This window comes from Abramis brama (genome assembly GCF_963993115.1).
Source record: "Abramis brama genome assembly, chromosome: 14".
NCBI classification, from domain to species: Eukaryota; Metazoa; Chordata; class Actinopteri; order Cypriniformes; family Leuciscidae; genus Abramis; species Abramis brama.
Genome location: NC_139976.1, coordinates 23,723,702 through 23,745,465, shown reverse-complemented (window position 1 = coordinate 23,745,465; position 21,764 = coordinate 23,723,702). Strand labels below are relative to the sequence as shown.

The window sequence follows — 21,764 nt, the reverse complement described above, 5'->3', positions numbered from 1 at the left end:
GACAACCAGCCATTGAGTGAGGATAATCTACTAAGTATCTCATCACTCCTGCGAACAGGAAGGGGGCCAGAGCAAATTACAGTGCCTGACATCATACTTGCGAGTTTACACACCTCTTTAACGTTAATTTTAGTTATCTCTGACTGGTGAAGTCGAACATCATTAGTGCCGACGTGAATAATAATCTTAGATAATTTCGATTAGCATTAGCCAGCACTTTTAAATTTGCTTTGATGTCAGGCGCTCTGGCTCCCGGCAAACGTGACTATGGTTGCTGGTGTCTCTATTTTCACGTTCCGTGTAATAGAGACGCCAATAACTAGGGCACATTCAACAGGATTCACAGTGGGTGTTTCACTGAGTGGGGATAATCTATTTGTTATGGTAATCGGAACAGAAGAGCGGTGTTTTGTCCTGCGACTACAGTGTCTCACGGTCACCCAGTTGTCATGCTGCACGGGCTCTACAGCTGGAACCGAACAATGTACAGAGTTCACTACGCTAGTTGCATCCAAAGCAGTATCTAAAGCCCTTGCACTCTTACTATCCTCAATTAAAGTTTGGATGCGTCTCTAGTTCTGAAATCTTCTCCGTCAGCCTGACTATCTCCCTGCATTTATCACATGTAAATCCTTTAGTGCTTTCAGAGAAGGCTATGCTATACATGTGACACGAAATGCACAATAAGAGGAGGAGATGACATGACTCACCATGTTTGTTGACTGATCCTACTCACCACAGTTGTTTGATGCACTCATAAAAGGCGCAAGAGAAAAAATAAATAACAGGCTAGCGAATTACTAGCGTGTTGTGCTAGCTATAATGATTTAGATTGAAGCTAGCGATGTCAGGTTAATGTGTGGTGATGAGTAAGTTATATTTAGCAATATAAACAACAAGGAATGATAGTAAATAAAGATTCAAAACAGAAAGCTATACGGAGCATACATACACAAACCACTCAGCAGCAAGGCAGACAGGAGCAATTGAGAAAAAAATAAAAATAATCCTCAGTTACAGGGCTTCTTATGAAATCACAATGCTTACTAGATAGGCCTACATGTTTTGGAGCTTTGGTGTCATGCGTAACATTACTAGCATGTTCTGATTTATTTCTACTTGATTTTACTTGACCTAACTTCACAATTTTGCTAAAAGGTATGTTTGGTCTTTCTTTTGTTCTCGTGCTGTGTGCCTGCAGGTTGGGATCTCACCTGAGCCCCTCACGTACTGAGTGCTATATCACCTCAGATATGTTTTATGTTGAGGTGCATTTGGATAAAGCAGGAAAGCTTGTGGATGTCAAAGTGGCCCACCATGGTGAAAACCCTGTGGTGAGAGGAAGACTTGTGGTTATTGTGAATAGAATAATAAAGCAGTTTGTCTATGCCCTGTGGTCTTACTTTATTGTGATTTTCTCTCATTGTTATGTAGAGTTGTCCTGAGCTGATACAGCATTTACGGTAAGCAAACTATATAAGTGAAATTACATTTTTCAGCAATATGGAATATGTATTTATGCTCAAGTAGTTTGTTTACTTGCTGCTAAGTGACTCAAAAATCTCTTTAGTAAATGATTGCACCCAGTCAAACACACTGCGCAACAAATCGTATATGCTTAGACACAAACAGACCAGCCTAACAAAGAGGTTTTGATATCATAGCTATTTATTGTCATTTACTGATGATGGATACTGTAGAATGCTTTGTCATTTGATAGCTAAAATGTTATCTACTCTATTGCATTTCCTTATTTTACTAATGTCCCCAAAGTAAAGGATGCTAATTGAGATTCAGATCTTGTGGTGCATGTTAAGTTATGTTTTCTTTTACTGCGCATGTGCGAAGAGCACCCTTTATGGGTTTGCGTGTTATTTTTTTTGTGAGTTCAGTCTGACGTCCTATGAAAGGAAGAGCGGCTATGTTGAACGTGATGGAACAATAAAGAGTTTATTGTCAGTTAGCAGTTGTAGTTATTGAGTCAACATTGGTAGCAGAGGATGGCTGCTGCTGGGAATTACAATAATCCCCCACCGTTTGACGAGAAGACGGCTTACGAAAGTTGGAAAAATGAGATTGAAATCTTGAGACGGGTTACTGACCTGGAACCAAGCCTTGGCAGTTACTTTGTCACTAAAGGGCCGAGCAAGGGACAGTGCTCTGGAAATTTCCGCTGAGGATTTGAATGATGACACTGGAATGCAAACACTCATAGCGAAATTGGATTCTGTTTTTTTAGAAGAAGAAAAAGATCGGCAGTACACAGAGTTTGACCGGATCACTAGAGAGAGCGGTGTTTCTATGGTGGAATACATTGTCGAGTTTTAGCGTCGATATATGAAATCAGCCTTGAAAAGAATTTTTGGAGCTAACGTTACTTCACCACGAGAGGGCGGCAGTGCACTGCAAAACACAGATAGTGACAGTGCCTATTACACGAGATACTCAGGAAAATGGGGATACAAGTCATACACTTGTGTACAACAGCCCCAAACCATAGCTCAAGGTACAAACCCCCTTGATAAATATGGAAGAAGAACGAAATGTGCAATTTGCCAAAGCACGTATCACTGGGCAAAGGACTGTCCAAATAAAAAGGAACATGTAAGACTGACAAAATATGAAGGACTAAAAGATGACATTGAAGAATGTAACATCACTTTGTTTTCAAATGAATCTTTGTCTAACACAGAAATTTTCATGGTGGAGGCTTTGGGATCAGCTGTGATTGACACAGCCTGTACAAGAACTGTGTGTGGAGAAAAATGGCTTGAAGATTATACAAGTGGGCTGCCACAGAGTGAGTTACTAAAAATAGATGACAAACAAAGTGCAAGACTTTTCAGATTTGGTGATGGCAAGGTTGTTTATTCCACAAGGAAAGTTACTATTCCAGCAAGGATAGGACATACCAGATGCAAAATAGAGACAGAAGTTGTTCCTGCAGAAATACCAATGCTTTTAAGCAAGACTTCATTGAAAAGAGCGAGTGCAGTTTTGGACATTGCACATGACAAAGCAACGATGTTTAAACAACCTGTTAAACTTGAATTAACATCTTCAGTACATTTACTGTGTGAATTTGAGAGAAGACTTTCATCCAGATGAAAAGGAGACAAGTGAGAACAAGACACAAAATGAAAATGAAATTCTTGCTGTGACAAAAAATTACAACAAAAGAAAAGGAGACAGTCCTATTGAAACTACACAGACAATTTGGACATGCTTCAACTGATAGACTGAAAAAATTACTGGCCTGCTCAGGTAATCACGATGAAGAAAGCAACACAATTCTCAAGAACATTGTCAAAAACTGTGATACATGTAGCAGATACAGCAAGCCAAAACATAAGCCGATAGTGGGTTGGCCTATGGCATCAGCCTATAATGAGACTGTGGCTGTGGACTTACATGAGCTTGAGCATGGAGTATGGTATTTGCATGCTATTGATCACTTCACACGCTTCAGTGCAGGGAGTATTGTCACCACAAAGAACCCAAAAGAGATAGTGAAGCACTTTATTCACTTCTGGATAAGTGTTCATGGTCCCCCATGCAGGCTGTTTAGTGATAATAGAGGTGAATTTAATAATGACGAAATGAAGATTCTAAGATCCACAATCAGACTCTAACTGCAATTTTGCTGAAACTGAAGAGGGATAACAACTGTGACTGGAAAACAGCCCTAGATTGGGCACTAATGGCAAAGAACTCAATGCACAATGTGCATGGTTATAGTCCCTACCAGTTAGTGTTTGGGCAGAACCCAAATCTTCCCTCAGTCCTCACCGATAAGCCTCCAGCTCTGGAATCAAGTATGAGTAGTTGGATAGCTAAACAAATCACCACACTACATGCAATGAGAACAGCATTCACAGTAGCTGAGTGCTCAGAGAGAATTAGAAGAGCCCTTCGTAAGCAACTGTGGCCCGTTGATGACAGATATGAAAAGGGGGACAAAGTGTATTATAAGCGAATAGATTGTAATGAGTGGAAAGGTCCAGGTGTGGTCATAGGCCAAGATAGTGTGGTTGTATTTGTCAGGCATGGTGGAACCTATGTTTGAGTGCATCAATCCAGACTAAGAAAGGTGGATGACCCACAAACAAAAATGGAGACAGAAAGAGAACAAATGAAAACAGATGAAAATCCCACAATAACACCAGCAGCAGATCTCAACGACTCTGAAAGTGAAAATGAGGAAATGCCACCAGAAAGTGATGAACCTCTTAATGCTGAAGATGTCAGTGAACCTTCTGCATCAGTGTACCTGGAGAGGATAGTCTTGATCAATCCCACACGCCACAAACCTGCTCATCCACTTACTGTGAAGGTACAACTGCATCAGTCAACCTAGGACAAATGGACAATGTTCAGGTGATTCCATCCGAACATGCTAAGTTGAGCACTGACTACAATGAAGATGATATATTGATAGTACATGATGATCTCTTCATGCCTGCAAAAAATACAGAACTCAGCACCTGGAAAAGAAATAACGTCTTTGAAGAAGTGGAAGATGAAGGCCAGAAGTGCATCTCCACGAGGTGGGTGTGCACACTTAAAGAAACAACTGCTGGAGTTGTACGTAAGGCTAGACTAGTGGTGAAAGGCTTTGAAGAAATTAACACTCAAGACCTTCCCAAAGACTCACCTACATGTGCCTCAGAGTCTCAAAATAAATGGCAGTTAAACTCCATGGACATTAAAGCAGCCTTTTTACAAGGTAAAGAGTTAACCAGAGATATTTACATTCACCCTGCACAAGAAGTGCAGAACAAAGGAACCATATGGAAGTTGAAAAAATGTGTTTATGGCCTAATAGATGCTTCTTTATTCTGGTATAACAGTGAAAGACACCATGCAACAATTGGGAGCTACAGTGTCAAAGGTAGATCCGGCAGTATTTTACTGGGTGGATGATTCCTGCAAGGTGATGGGGATTCTTGCGTCACATGTGGATGACTTTATTTGGGGTGGTACAGATGCATTCTCCATAAATATCATTCCTCAATTGAAAGCTGCCTTTCAAGTCGGACGGGAAGAACATGACAGTTTCAGCTACATTGGAATAGAAGTACATTCTAAGGAGGATGAAATACAAGTACAACAAGGAACATATATAAAAAATCTGCAACCCATCCCAGTGGACCCCACCAGAGCAACACAACGTGAAGCGTCATTGACAGACCAGCCAATGATACAAGATAGCAACAAGATATGCTAAAATCAAAGATTGGACAAATATTGTGGGTTGCCAGGCAAAGCCGACCTGACATAATATATGACATATCCATGTTGGCATCTAACACAAAGCATGCTACTGTTCAGACCCTGCATTGTGCAAATAAACTTATCAGAAAACTCAAATCAGAAGAGGTCATCTTGAGGTTCCAGTACTTAGGGGAAACCAGTTCTGTTAAATTGGTGGTGTACAGTGATTCCTCAGTGGGAAATCTTAAGGACGGTGGCACACAGGGTGGACATTTCATCATGCTTATGGGGGAAAATTTTCACCTATATCTTGGCATTCAAAACGGATCAGGAGAGTTGTACGGAGTACCTTAGCAGGAGAGACTATGGCACTTGCAGATGGAGTTGACAGTGCAGTTTTCCTCGCTACACTATACTCTGAGATTACCACTGGTGGCTGCTCATGCATCAGTGTGCCTATTGTGTGTGGAATAGACAATCATTCCCTTCTCGATGCTCTCAAATCTACAAAATCTGTAACCGAAAAGAGACTGCGCCTGGAAATCAGCAGTATGAAGGAACTTATACACTCTGGAACTATTCAGCAGATCTTGTGGTCAGACACTAAAGAGCAGCTAGCTAACTGCTTGACAAAAAAAGGGTGCATCTGCACTTGGCCTTCTGAAAACTCTCAGCACAGGTGTTTGCTATCTTAAGCACTGAATGGATTTGACAATTATTTGCTTATGTTTTGTCAATGTCTAGTCATTTAAACTGAAGCACTTAAGTTAATCTGTTATCCTGTTATAATAATAACAAATGCTTATGTTCTAAACTTGAACATTATTTTTTTTTTTTAAAGAAAAAAATGGAGATTGTTAAGTTATGTTTTCTTTTACTGCGCATGTGCGAAGAGCACCTTTTATGGGTTAGCGCGTTATTTTTTGTGAGTTCAGTCTGGCGTCCTATGAGAGGAAGAGCAGCTATGTTGAACGTGATGGAACAATAAAGAGTTTATTGTCAGTTAACAGTTGTAGTTATTGAGTCAACAGTGCAATCTCAAAGAGGCACAATTTCTTTCTCTGACCTTTTCCTGGTCTGTTCCATGCTGGTGGAATGATTTGCCTAACTCAGCCAGAGCTGCTGAGTATGTGGCCATTTTCAAGAAATGCCTGAAGACGCATCTTTTTCGGCAACACCTGATCCATTAATACTAACACTTTACCTTCTATTCTATATCTATCATCTTAAAAAAAAGAAAGAAAAAAAGTACATGTACTGCGTTAGATTAAACTGGGAAGGGTCAAAGCGCTTGCATATTGTTGTCCTATTGTTAGTTTCACTGCTTCTATTGTTCTCATTTGTAAGTTGCTTTGGATAAAAGCATCTGCTAAATGAATAAATGTAAAGATAGAAATGTCTTATGTTACTGAATAAATATTTTGCTTAGAAACAAACCAAGCTGCTGTTATTTTGAAAGTATCCAGAAAGAATGTGCAACTGTAATGACAGACAAAACGGGACCTACATTTATACAACTTGCCATCATAAAGTCACCTATGAGCCAGTCAGATTCAAGAATTCAAGTTATTTTATACAAGTTACAACAACTGTAACGTTGTCACTGTACAAGCACACAAAGCAGTAAATGTATTTACCATAACATTAACCTTTATTTTTACAGAGACAAAAATTTTGATGAGTTTTCCAAACACCTGAAGGGTCTGGTTAACCTGTATAAGCTCCCTGGAGACAAGTGTGTTCTCTATTTTTTTATTTTTTTTTATTTTTTTAAATTAGATCATTAAACACTTGCCATTCCTGTTTCTATTTGCATTTTAATACTATTTTCTTATTTTATTCCACAGCAAACTAAAGACAAAGATGTATTTGGCGCTTCAGTCCCTGGAGTTAGACCTCACCAAGATGATGCATATGTTCAGGCACCTTTTCTTTTCCTATTTGTCAAGAAAACTGTTTCCCCAGTATCGTACACTAGCAAAAACGTACAATGGACATTTTTGGACATGGTACAATTGTAATACTATATTGTGATATTATTATATTATTCTTTAAAGTAACTTGCAGTACTATGTTAATACCATGGGACATGAATATGGTAATTATTATTCATTTTTTTCTACAGAAATGGTGCTAATAGGTGCTAGAGACAGTGGCCAGTTGCAAATTGTTCTCAGAATAAGCCCACATTCTTACTTGTGTCTTGAGAAATGAACAATGACATAGCTATGGAATAGCTTGTAACCTTGCCAACAGATAACCATAGCTGCTTTGTTTTTGAACCATTAGAAGCTATTATGCACAACATCCATACAGTGTCAGTCACAAGTTTGTGAACCCTTTGAAAATATCTGGATTTCTGCATTGATTACTCAAAAAATTTGAGCAATTTATTGAGAACATTGAGTGATCATGCAAAAAGTAGTGGAGAATGTAAGTGAACCCTTGAATTTAGTAACTTTAGCAGCAAGACCTCCACCAATTTTTTTCTGTAGCTGCTTGTAAGAATTTTGACCAGTTTGAACCATCATTCCCCATAAATCATTTAGAATCTTATTCTTATCTATATTTATGGGTTGGTTATCTGTATTTATGGCTCAAGGTCAGGACTCAAAATATATATTTTCCTTTTCAGCCGTTATTTAGTTGATTTACTTCTGTTTTTGTTAAATCACTCAGCGTCTCTAAAACGCAATGTTGTGTACTTCTGTGCTGACATTCTCGTGTAGAATCTCTTGATACAGTTTTACATTCATTGTACCTTCAGTGATTGCAATGTGCCCAGGCTTTGATGCAGCAAAGAAGCTTTAAACCATGATGCTGCTTTCACCATGCTTCTCAGCTGGGAGGATCACTCCTGGGGGGGAGAGTCTTTAGCAATGATTCGGTCGCCTCTGTAATATGTTTTTAAGATCCTATGAAAACTGTTGGGATCATGGCATGGTTGTATACCTGTATTTAAAAGGCAAAGCATCTGTACAACTACCTATTTAATCTCATCTTCCCAATTTACTCCTTTAAGCTTTTGGGGAAGTCGTAACAGAGGTTCAATTTTTCACATCCAAAATAATCTGATCTGTTATTCAGCATTTTTATGCCATTTATGACCTGCTTTTGATCAAATTAATAGAAATACTAGCAGTCAGTTACACCATTGGTGTTTGTAAATAGCATCATTTTTGGGCACTGGTTCTGTATCCCTGTCAGTTGACATTTAGTACCATAGTGTGCATAAGAAAAATACTGTTTTTTTTTTTTTTCTTGAAAGGTTATAATTACTCAAGCAATTTATATCATAGGATTGCCACTAATGCCAACACTGTGGAGACCATACTTCATGGTAGTGTGGGTCTGTTGACGGCGAGGAGTGGCGGTCATCTAGTATCTCTACAGTGTTACGTTTCTCCAAATGATATCTTTGAAGAGGGAACAGGAGCCCAACTGAACTTCACTGATGTCAATAGTGAGAAAATCATGTTTTATAAATCATATCAACAAAATTGTTGAATGTTCATTTAAATGTCAATCTAGTGTTTATTTACTTCAAGGTCATTGATTATTTTCTCCTCTTGTATTCTGCAGTTCCCCGTACTTTAGGTGTGAGTGTGTCAGTGACTGTTGAGGGCACAACATCGGTTTACAAGCTTCCCATTGCTCCGCTTATCACAGGATCCCATCCAGTCGACAACAAAGGGTTAGATCTTTGGGGAATTAAAGGACAACAATGCAATCAACAACAATGACAATTCTGGTGTAACTACCATGGTGTAATCTTGTGTAATCTCTTCCATGCAGGGTTCCCATGCTTTTTATGAGTACTTGAATTTCAGACAAATAGATTCAAGGGCTGGGAAGTGTGCAAAAAAATAAACATGGGTCCTTGAAAGTGCTTGAAATAAACATGAAATAAACATGAACTAAATTTTGTTAGAGGAGCATTGTGCTATTACAAAAATTGGCCTTTATGCACTGCCAGAACGAAACGGCACTAGTGATTGGGGGGGAAAGCCCTGCATGATGAACGTGTGAGAAACGTGGAGCTATTTAACTAGCTCAGTTTTAGTTTCTCCGTTTTTTTCCGTTTAAGTGCTATAATTGGGTCCCTGGTGCATCTACCAACCAGGAAAACGTGAAAAGTGACAACCCAGTAGCTTTGTTTAGGTAAGCCTTTTTCTGCAAGCATGTCAAAAAATAAGCCGATCAGATTTCACTCCCCTTCTGACCTAGGAAGGCGATCTTATTATAATATTACCGTCCCTTAATCTGCACGTTTCCACCCACGGCGCCGCCATTTGCCGCAAGCGACAACAGTTCTAATACAAAGGCAAAAGTTCGAGAAAAGCATGCAATCTCTCGCTCAGGCTTCATCCGTGTGGTATTTTGCGGGGAGCAGCAGCTCATTTGCATTTAAAGGATTAGTTCACCTCAAAATGAACCTCTGTGGAAGGTTTTCAGTGGAAAAGAAATTAAGTTTTTTATCAAAACATTTCAGGATTTTTCTACACACAACAGAGTTCAATGGCGACCAAGATGTTGAAGTCCAAATCAGTGCAGTTTCAAAGGGCTTTGAAGTGCTTCAAAGAGCTCTGCACGATCCCAGTCGAGAAATAAGGGTCTTATCTAGCGAAACGATCGGTCATTTTCTAAAAAAATGCATGGCACGTCGCAGACCAGCACAAGACGAACAATTGTGGTTAAAAAGTATATTTTTATTTTTTTTAGAAAATGACCGATCGTTTCACTAGATAAGACCCCATTCCTCAGCTGGGATCGTGCAGAGCCCTTTGAAGCACTTCAAAGCCCTTTGAAACTGCATTGATTTGAACTTGAACATTCTGGTTGCCATTGAACTCCATTGTGTGTAGAAAAATCCTGAAATGTTTTCCTCAAACTTAATTTCTTTTCCACTGAAGAAAGAAATACATCTTGGATGGCATTGGGGTGCGTAAATTATCAGGAATTTTTCATTTTGAGGTGAACTAATCCTGTAAAGGAACAGACACAAAAACGGCGCGTTTTTGTTCACACCCAAAAAGGGGCAAATTTGACAAGCTATAATAAATGATCTGGGGGGTATTTTGAGCTGAAATTTCACAGACACATTCTGGGGACACCATAGATTTATGTTACATCTTGTGACCTCTTTAAACCTTTATCACCTTTTGGTTTACTTCTTTGGGAATGAGACCTTCAAATGATACCAAACATGTATAGTGTTGTATGATAATTGTTCACATTAAACTATATTGATTTTTGGGTGAATATCAGATGGTTTCAGCATGTGGAGAGAAGAGATGGGGGAAGAGGGGATGAAAGGAAAGAAATGTAAATTAAGACAATACTGAGGTGATTGCGTCTCGGGTGGGGATGCTAATTTTGCAAGAGAGAGTTCAAATGTTAATTTCCTTTGTTTTTTTCAGAGAGTAGCTCTCTCGTGGTCCAGACAGTCTGGCATCAGTCTTACAATAAACACTGTATCTCCCCCAATACTGTATTAATTGTATTTGTGCAGGTCTTAAAAGCCTTAAATTAGATTTTTAAAAACCCTGCAGATACCATTTACAGGTGATTAACAAATAATTTGTAATATTTTTAAAAAAAATACTTAATTGTTTTTCTTACGAACAAAGTTACCAGCATTAACACTGACAAATTTTCACTGAATTAATTCAGTGTGGAGGACATAACTGCTAAAAAATATAAAACGGATATGCACGAGAAACAGTTACACATACATAAAGAATAATAAAAAAAAAAATATAATAATAACTATACAAAATATCAGAGATAGATGATTTTTACAGGCAGAAAATGTCTATTGAAATAAACGTAATTAAGGTGTCTATTAAAATAAAAGGAAAACAGATTTAAAAAAGAAAACGGATAAAACAAAAAAAGAGAACCTGCAGTCCCATTTACCTTGATCTACATCTTGGTATATTCTCCTATCCTATACCTTTAGATCATCAGAATAGAAACCTCAATAGAAATCAAGCTGTCATGAGTTCGATTCCAGTGCATAGTAGTTGTAATCTTTGCTCTATTAATTAAGGTAGTGGATAATTTTTATATTTTTTAATATCTAACAATTACCTTATTGATATAATTTAATGGCAAATTTCATGTATATTTTAATTTTTTAATCAAGTAATGATTCATAAAAAAGGAAATCTAAAACCAGTGTGAAAATAATGTTAAAGGGGTGGTTGATTTATGTTTTCACTTTTCGAACTTTAGTTAGTGTGTAATGTTGCTGTTTGAGCATAAACAACATCTGCAAAGTTACGATGCTCAGTTCAAAGCAAAGGGAGATATTTTCTTTTAAAGAAATTGCTTTTTAAGGACTACAACAAACAGCTGGTAGGGACTAAACAACATTCCTCCCGGGTTAGTGACATCACTAACCCTAAAATTTACATAAACCCCACCCCCGGAACATGATTTGTAGATCATCAAGACAGAATATGCTAATCAATGACTAGAAGATAACTACACATAAGCTACATAAATTCATCAACTAACCATTCAGAAATGTTGTCTACATGTCACTTCTTCTTGAGTCTCTTCATCTTTGTGACTCCAGTTTAAACATAAAAGGCTAAACGTTTTTGAAAATTTCAGTGCATGTCTGTGTTAGGTAATAGAAGCTGCTAAGAACGAGCTGTTGAAGCTCCACCCTCTGTGCCGGGAGCAGCAGCTCATTTGCATTTAAAGGGACAGACACAAAAACGGGGCGTTTTTGCTCATCCTCAAAAAGTGACAACTTTAACACGCTATATAAAAATATCTGTGGGGTATTTTGAGCTAAAACTTCACATGCACACTCTGTGGGGACATCAGAGATTTATTTGTACATCTTGTGAAAAGGGCATTATACCAGCCCTTTAACAGCAGGAATAAGAATGCTGCAAACTGCATCTCTCGTTTACTCTACCAGCCTTCTCTCCTCAATGGATTTAAAAAGTCATATGCACCTTAAATTTGTTTTTAGTTGTCAGTTTATGCCTTAACATTACTGCAGTAATGATAGACACAGTCCAGGTTGGCAGTATACTGTCCAGGTTGGCAGTAACAAACCCACCTTTATTGTCTTTATTGTGCTTGATATAAAACAAAAGGTGCTTTAAAAAATGCTTGAATCTGATGTTCATGAAAGAGTGGGAACCTTGTCCATGGAACGCAGATGAGAATAGCAGAATTTTGCTGCATACTTGACCACAAGCTGTTTATACTGTTTATATCATAAAAGTAGCCTAAGTATTCTGAAGTCATATAATAGCTTTGTTTGCAATATATTTAAATAGAAGTTGTTTAAAACACAGGATTTTACTGCTGTAAAATGTATTGATTTATAATAATTATTTATTGTTAAGTATTTATCCAAGTCTTTATTCTTTCAAGATATTTGAAAATCTATATAATGTGATGTTTTGGAGTCATGTCAGATAGTTATTTAATTACTGTTGTTTTTTGTTTGTTTTTGTTTTCCTAGGACTCCATCATTTTCTTCCGTAACAAACTCAAACTGTGTAGATTTACCAGCGTGTTTCTTCCTGAAGATGAATTGCTTGATGCCATTCTCTGCATTATATATAAAAAAAATGGGCAGTTCTACAGGTATGAATATAATATTGTCTGGATGATTAGCTGTATAATTGATCAAAAGTTAGTTGTTTTGAAACAAAACATGGACTATTATTGACTTAACTTGACTTATTATTAGTTATTATGCTTCTGATATTAACTGGTCAATCACATGATATATCACAAATTTTGATTAAAATAAGAGTTAATATGAGAATTGCTCATGTGTTTCTGTGAGACTGCATGAATATAGCTCTACTTCACAATTTAAAAAAAAAATCTTTTTAGGCATCCCTGTTTTTGAGACTGCGCCCACCTTGTCCCCACTATATGATCTCATCATTAAGAGCCAACTGCATGAGGATGGAGGGGCCAGTCCTCCTGCTTTGGCCCAAACAATGCGTTTTTATGCTGTGAGTATTAGACACCACTGGGGTTTTTGTTTGTAAAGTTATTGTTTGTTAATTCATATTAGGTCACTTTATATCTAGCAGTGTCTATATTGACACAATATACTGTGTTTAGACCTGGGGTCATATGTATAAAGCCGCTTAGAGTAAAATATTAGCTTTAAAGGATTAGTTCACTTACAAAAATTTTTTTGCTGATAATTTACTCACCCCGATGTCATCCAAGATATCCATGTCTTTCTTTCTTCAGTCGAAAAGAAATTAAGGTTTTTGAGGAAAACATTCCAGGATTTTTCTTCATATAATGGACTTCAGTGGCACCCAACGGTTTGAAGGTTCAAATGTCCGTCTCAATGCAGCTTCAAAGTCTCTACACGATCCCAGTCGAGAAATAAGGGTCTTATCTAGCGAAACGATCTGTTATTTAAAAATAAATAAATAATAATAAAAAAAACTATATATATACATAATTATAACCCATTTTAACGGCGTCAATTTTTTTAATCGCGAGATTAACGTTCTTTTTATGGCAAGCCGTTTTAACATTTAATCATTTCAACCGACTAGTATCTATTTTCATGCTACTAGTACTTATTTTTTAGATACTAGTATCTATTCCATTAAGTACTAGTACTTATTCATTAGGTACTAGTGCTTATTCTTTAGGTACTAGTGCCTATTCTTTAGATACTAGTGCTTATTCTTTAGGTACTAGTACCTTTTTAAAGATACTAGTACTTATTCATTAGATACTAGTTCTTATTTATTAGATACTAGTACTTATTCCAATAGTGACTAGTGCTAATTTATTAGATACTAGTACTTATTCATTAGATACTAGTTCTTATTTATTAGATACTAGTACTTATTCATTAGTTACTAGTACTTATTATTAGATACTAGTACTTATTCATTAGATACTAGTACTTATTAAATAGATACTAGTACTTATTCATTAGATACTAGTACTTATTCCAATAGTGACTAGTACTTATTCATTAGATACTAGTAACAAATGTTTTTTTTTTGCCATTAACTTCTATGGGGATCTGTCATTCAGATATCAACTATTCAGTTCTGACTAGTATGTATTACAATTGTGACTAGTACATATATATTAGATACTAGTAGTTATTAAAAAGATACTAGTACCTATTAAATAGATACTAGTAATTATTTATTAGCTACTAGTAGTTATTCAATAGATTCTAGTACTTATTCATTAGATACTAGTACTTATCCATTAGATACTAGTGCCTATTAATTAGATACTAGTACTTATTAATTAGCTACTAGTACTTATTCAATATATACTAGTACCTATTTATTAGATACTAGTATTTATTCCAAATGTTACTAGCAAGATTTTTTATTTTACTAGTAAGATTTTTTATTTAACTCTCCAGTGGCCGTTCTGACTAGTCAAAACATAAGACTAGTTAAATAGCAGTTGTGACTAGTAAAATAAGAATAGTTACTAGTAACAATTACAAAAGATACTAGTGTCTAATAAAAAAGTACTAGTATATATTGAAGTACTAGTAGCTAATTAATAAGTACTAGTATCTAATTAATAGGTACTAGTATCTAATGAATAAGTACTAGTATCTAATGAATAAGTACTAGTAGCTAATGAATAGGTACTAGTATCTATTTAATAGGTACTAGTATCAAATTAATAAGTACTAGTATGTAAAAAATAAGTATTAGTACCTAATAAATAACTACTAGTACCTAATATTTATGTACTAGTCACAAATGGAATACATACTAGTCAGAACCGAATAGTTGATATCTGAATGACAGATCCCCATAGAAGTCAATGGAAAAACAAATTATTTGTTACTAGTAACAAAAGAATAGTTACTAGTCACTACTGAAATAAGTACTAGTATCTAATGAATAAGTACTAGTATCTATTTAATAGGTACTAGTATCTAATAAATATGTACTAGTATCTATTGAATAAGTACTAGTAGCTAATAAATAAGAACTAGTATCTAATGAATAAGTACTAGTATCTAATGAATAAGTACTAGTACCTAAAGAATAAGCACTAGTATCTAAAGAATAGGCACTAGTACCTAATGAATAAGTACTAGTACTTAATGGAATAGATACTAGTATCTAAAAAATAAGTACTAGTAGCATGAAAATAGATACTAGTCAGTTGAAATGATTAAATGTTAAAACGGCTTGCCATATTCTTTTTGTCCTAGCAAACGTTGTATTTTTTTTCACATGCCGTTGCAACAACAATGTTAGAAAAACAACACCACCACACCAGATCTAGCTAGACCGGAAACAAAACAACAGGCACGCCGCACACACTTGTTTGGGCTTGCGAACCGGCCAAAGAGTAGTAGGCTAACGTTACGTTTTGAGTGGATGGCGAGTGCGAGACGCCGAAATGGATGCCAATAAGATTCTGAATGGAAAGTTTACTTTTAAAAAGTTGCCAAATGGTTCCATTGACAAGACCAAAGTGATCTGTGTGTTTTGTCGTTGTTAACTGAGCTATCATCGCAGCACGTCCAGTCTGAAATACCACTTGATGGCCAAGCACACAGCTGATGCGAATTTTCCGACGCGATTATTTGCTCCAAGTGTGAATGTTAGTGTGAAATTGAACACTACAGTATATGCCAATGTTGTTTTCAATAAAAAAAAAAAACATTTGCACAAAGCAAGCCGATCCACTTTTCCATGTTGATAAGAGCATTAAAATGAGAAAAAAAATAATGGGACAAAAAGAAATCAAGGGACATTTAGAATAGATAACAATGTGCGATTAATTGCGAGTTAACTATGACATTAATGTGATTAATCGCGATTAAATATTTTAATCGTTTTACAGCACTAATATATATACTTTTTAACCACAAATGCCCGTCTTGTACCATCTCATGTATTACGTCATCACGTTGGAAAGGTCACGAAAAAAATAAAAATAAATTAAAACAAAGATGTCGGACGATTTTGAAGTTGGAGGAGAAAATGAGATGGAATTTTACGCCCTTCCCTACCTTTTTGATCCGGAGTACACAGACAAATAACTTGGACCGATGACGTGACACGTTACCTTTCCAACGTGGTGATGCAATGCGTTGCACATCTCAGAGATTGTACACGACGAGCATTTGTGGTTAAAAAGTGTATACCGGTGTATATATATTTTTTTTTTTTGAAAATGACCGATCGTTTCACTAGATAAGACCCTTATTTCTTGACTGGGATCGTGTAGAGACTTTGAAGCTGCATTAAGACGGACATTTGAACCTTCGAACCGTTGGTTGCCATTGAAGTCAATTATATGAAGAAAAATCCTGGAATGTTTTCCTCAAAAACCTTAATTTCTTTTCGACTAAAGAAAGATATAGATATCTTGGATGACATCGGAGTGAGTAAATTATCAGCAACATTTTTTTTGAAAGTGAAATCCTTTAAGTGTGTCAAAATTCTAAGAACTTTACTCTTATTCCTAGTCAAGAATAATTCTTGAATTCTTGATTGAGGTAATTCTTGATTCAAAAAGGTTACTATGGGTCAAGAATTATTTGAAGGGGACCTATTATGCAAAATTAACTTTTATATTGTTTTTTAATATATTTATGTGTCTGCAGTCAGTGTGTGTACACAACCACCATATTGTAGTAAAAATCCATCCACTCCGTTTATTTTCACCATAAATTTGAAACAGTGTCTCAAAATGAGCAGTTCAGGAATGTGCTCCAATGTAGAGGTCTGCACGGGCTTTAAACTGAAGCCCGAACCCGGCCCGTACCTGAGATTGTTTGACCCGACCCGAACCCTACTGGTACTAAGACAGAACCCAACCCGAAATCCGTCGCTGTAGAGATGTAGGCTACCTTTATTCTTGCCTACCATAAGCCAAGCCAGCTTTTTAAGACCTAAACTGCACGTAACTGCTGAGCTGTTTATTCGTTGGAATGACAAGATCATATCGTAGAAGGTTTAAAACATTTAAATAGACAAATCAAGTGGTAGAAAATGTGTATGATTAATTAGAGATGGCAAAGCAGCTCTTTGACTTGCTATCGTGCTTCATTTCATTCATATAGTTTACTTTTTACTCATTCATTCATCATATCGTGCAATGTTTTAAACATTTAAATACACATCAAATAGTAGAAAATCTGTATGATGTAGTGATTTAGTTGATCGCAGACTACCTTTGACAAAGCTGATTTCTGAGATATGCGAGAGAAACGTAGCTATTTGATTTACGAACGCGCTGCGCTCATTTCATTCATAGTTTTCAGTCATTCATGTGTCATATTAGTCTATCATATAGCCTCTCAAGGTTTAAAACACTTAAATGTATATCAAATAGTAGAAAATGTTTATGATGCAGTATTTTATTGATAATATAGGCTAACAAAGCTCTGATTTCTGAGACACAGAAACAGCAGCACGGCTAGTTGATTTGCACTGTACTCAGTTTACACTTATTTACTTTACACTTACACACATTATTGCATAGAAATTTTAGAGGTTTATGTATGATTTTGTGGTATCCCATGGCTCACCTGTTATCCAGCAAACACGAGGTGTGACTGACGAATATTTTTCCTATTAATTGGTAGAATTTGTTGCAGTGCTGCTTCGCCTGCATCATTTGGCACTATAATACATTTTCCCTTAGTAATTGTTTGCCTTATTACACTCATAGTTAAGGACTGCGTGCCATCTGCTGTGTTGTGACCGAAAGAGCGTGCAAGAGTGGGAGCACACGCTCAAAACAGTTCTGTTAATATATCAGTTGTGACCAATAATAATAAATCAAATAATAAATAATAAATCAAAATTATGACCAGCTGACCTTCACAGACCAAATTACAAAGACAACTCGATCATGCCGGTTTGCACTGCACAACATCAGGAAGATCAGGCCTTTCCTAACTGAGCATGCAACACAACTTCTCGTCCAGGCCCTGGTCATATCTAGGCTTGACTACTGCAATGCTCTTCTGGCTGAACTTCCATCATGTGCAACTAAACCTCTACAAATGATTCAGAACGCTGCAGCTCGTCTCGTCTTCAACGAGCCCCAAAGGGCCCACGTCACTCGTGTTCATCTCTCTGCACTGGTTACCACTCGCTGCTCGCATCAAGTTCAAGGCATTGATGCTTGCTTACAGATCTATCACAGGCTCAGCTCCCTCCTACTTCCACTCGCTCCTACAAATCTACATCCCTACCAGAAGCCTACGATCAGTCAATGAGCGACGTCTCGTGGTACCATCACAGAGAACCAAAAGATCACTCTCCAGAACATTCACATTCACGGTTCCATGCTGGTGGAATGCTCTCCCCACCCTCATCCTGAATGCAGAATCCCTGACAACATTCAAAAGACAACTTAAAACTCATCTCTTCTGTGAGCACTTAATCTCCTAAAAAAATAAAATAAAAATACTTTCCTTTTCCCTTAATCCTCCCTTGTCTGGCTTATGCTACTCTGACCAATGCCTGCACTTTGTATTTTGAGCACTTCTTGCATTGTTTTTGCCTTTTCACGATGACTCGCTTATTTTAGTCCTAATTTGTAAGTCGCTTTGGATAAAAGCGTCTGCTAAATGTAAATCAATTATATATGTGCTGCCTCCCGCTTTCGTGCGCTCTTTCAACCACAACACAGAAGGCAGCACGCAAACCCTAACCTTTAACTACATATATAGTTTTTCTTAGTTACAAACTGAACCCATCCCAAACCCAAAGATATTCATGAAACCCGAAAACCCACGAGTTCGTCCTTCCACTCAAAAATGTGAAGTTTCAGCTCAAAATACCCCACAGATCATATATTATAACGTGACAAATGACCAGACACATTCTGGGGACACCTGAGACTTATATTACATATTGTAAAAAGGGGCATAATAAGTCCCCTTTAAGAGTGCTGGAGAGGTATCCTAACATAGTTAGATGGACAAGATGGCGGCAGAGAGGAGACCACACACTTTCCAATGAAGATATAATGAATTGGAGATATATGATGACAGAGAGTTGCTAAAAAAACTATACAAGCTTGATTGTCAGTGTATTTTTATTGTAACTGATCTAGTTAGAAATGTAATAACTTTGCCCACTCTACAAATGATCAATGATCTAACTGCAGAAATTAAAGTAATAATTACTTCTTTTTTTGTTTCTTTTTCTTTTATTTTAATTTTAGTAAAATATTTTTGCTATAACTGGAAATAGTAAGCAGGGTTTTAAATAGTACTATTGCGTAGGTCTGGGCGGTATATCAAGTTTGTACAATATATCGATATATTTTTTATGAATGATATGTAATGAGGCAATACCGTTTTATGTATTTGCTAGTGCCACCACACGGACAGCGCGGCACAAACTGATCTCACCAGCACGGCGCTTACCACATTACTTGATTCATTACTGCTCCGCAGAAGTTCAGCTGTTTTTCCCTGCACATAAGATAATGAAGATCAGCATGAAATTGTTACATTTATTTTGCTTTTCTTTTCTATTAGTACGTTAACAGTAATGTTCGATAGGCTTCTTTGAAGAATTTCACGTATGTACCCACGGAAAAAGCTGTTCAATGCAGAAACTTTAATGATTTATAATACCTTTGTCGTCTTGAGGAGCATGTTCAACTCCTAGGATTTTTTTACAACAGCCATATCACCCTGTAGCCCAAGACTGGTTGCCCACTGAAGCTAAGAAGGGTTGAGCCTAGTCAGTACCTTGATGGGAGACCTCTTGGGAAAACCAGGTTGCTGCTGGAAGAGGTATTAGTGAGGTCAGCAGGGGGTGCTCAACCTGTGGTCTGTGTGGGTTCTAATGCCCCAGTATAGTGATACTGTAACAAGCACCATCCTTCAGATGAGACGTTAAACCAAGGTCCTGACTCTCTGGTCATTAAAAATCCCAGGATTTCCTTAAAAAAAAAAGCAGGGGTGTAACCCCGGTATCCTGGCCAAATTTGCCAACTGGCCTCTGTCCATCATCATGGCCTCCTAATAATCCCCATATATACTGATTGGCCTTCATCACTCTGTCTCCTCTCCACCAATAAACTGGTGTATTATAGACCAGCTTAGGAATCTCCTCAACCACCACCAAAGTGCGGCATCCACCTGGATAATGTGACGACATCTTTTGGTATAAATGTAACATTATTATTATTATTAAGTTGGCTTGAGAGAGCCAACTTTCTGATATTGTACTTAAACTTATTATTATTATTAAGTTGGCTTGAGAGAGCCAACATATTGAAATCCTATTTAAACTTATTATTATTAGTGGTGCTTGCTGAAAGCAAGGCATCACTATTGTTATTGCTCATACTTATTATTATTCTTCTTATTATTATTCTTCCACACAAAAGTTTGGCGCGAAACTCGCCCCGCACCGTTTGTCATAGACCCCTGAGTGAGGCGTCAAATCGAGCGGCTCATTGAGGAGAGGTGTGCTATGACTTTTCTAAGCGATCAGGTGTACGATGTTCGCACAGCGGACGAAAAAGCGGCCAAAAAAGTCCCATTGACTTTACATTGGGAGTTCTAAAAATATTTGAATCCCAACCGACGTTTTCACACACACACCACTCCAAAGGGCCTGACAGCCCTGCGTCTTTCCCTCTCTCTCTCCCTCAGAGGATTTATATTATCAAGCAGCCAATAAGTAATGGCCTAAAATCTTCATAGCCACACCCTAGCAACCAGTTTCAGCACCCTAGCAACCACTAAGAGCTCCCTAGCAACCACCCTAAACCAAAAAAAAATTTTTTTTACATTTTTTTGTATTTTTTAATGCAATATTACACTCGTGGCCTTGCGATATTGCTCCATGCTTGTGCCTATTCGACCATAGGCACGAGGCCGCAGGCCGAGTGCCGTACTGAAGGCACTCGTTATTAAAGATTTTAATAACTCTATAAAAACTCCATAGTAACCATCTTTGACAACTACCAACCACCTAGTAACACCATAGCAACTAAAAAAAATACCTTAGCAACCATCCTGAACACCCTAGCAACGTCTAGAAATGCTCTAGTAACCACCAAAAATACCGTAGCAACTACCCAGAACACCCTAGCAACTGTCTAGCAACCCCCCAGAACACCTAGCAACTGCCTAGCAACCACCCAGAACACCCTAGCAACTGCCTAGCAACGCCCTAGCATCCACCCAAAATACCATAGCAACTGCCTAGCAACACCATAGCAACCACCCAGAACACCCTAGCAACTGCCTAGCAACGCTCTAGCAACCACCCAGAATACCCTAGCAACTGCCTAGCAACCACCCAGAATACCCTAGCAACACCATAGCAACCACCCATAATACCCTAGCAACCGCCTAGCAACACCATAGCAACCACCCAGAACAGCCTAGCAACCACCTAGCAACGCCCTAGCAACCACCAAGAATACCCTAGCAACCGCCTAGCAACCACCCAGTATACCCTAGCAACCGCCTAGCAACACCATAGCAACCACCAAGAATACCCTAGCAACCGCCTAGCAACCACCCATAATACCCTAGCAACCGCCTAGCAACACCA

General features: G+C 37.5%; 1 protein-coding gene across 1 annotated transcript in view; it reads left to right on the top strand.

The window, feature by feature from the left end:
• med1 (mediator complex subunit 1) overlaps window positions 1-21,764 on the top strand; it is a 174,084-nt gene that overhangs the window by 75,740 nt on the left and 76,580 nt on the right. Inside the window, exons 5-12 of the mRNA XM_084134395.1 lie at window positions 1,202-1,334; window positions 1,435-1,463; window positions 6,878-6,949; window positions 7,062-7,136; window positions 8,514-8,677; window positions 8,797-8,908; window positions 12,707-12,831; window positions 13,087-13,211. Coding sequence (XP_083990521.1) covers window positions 1,202-1,334; window positions 1,435-1,463; window positions 6,878-6,949; window positions 7,062-7,136; window positions 8,514-8,677; window positions 8,797-8,908; window positions 12,707-12,831; window positions 13,087-13,211 — 835 coding nt within the window. The remainder of the gene's footprint in view (window positions 1-1,201; window positions 1,335-1,434; window positions 1,464-6,877; window positions 6,950-7,061; window positions 7,137-8,513; window positions 8,678-8,796; window positions 8,909-12,706; window positions 12,832-13,086; window positions 13,212-21,764) is intronic.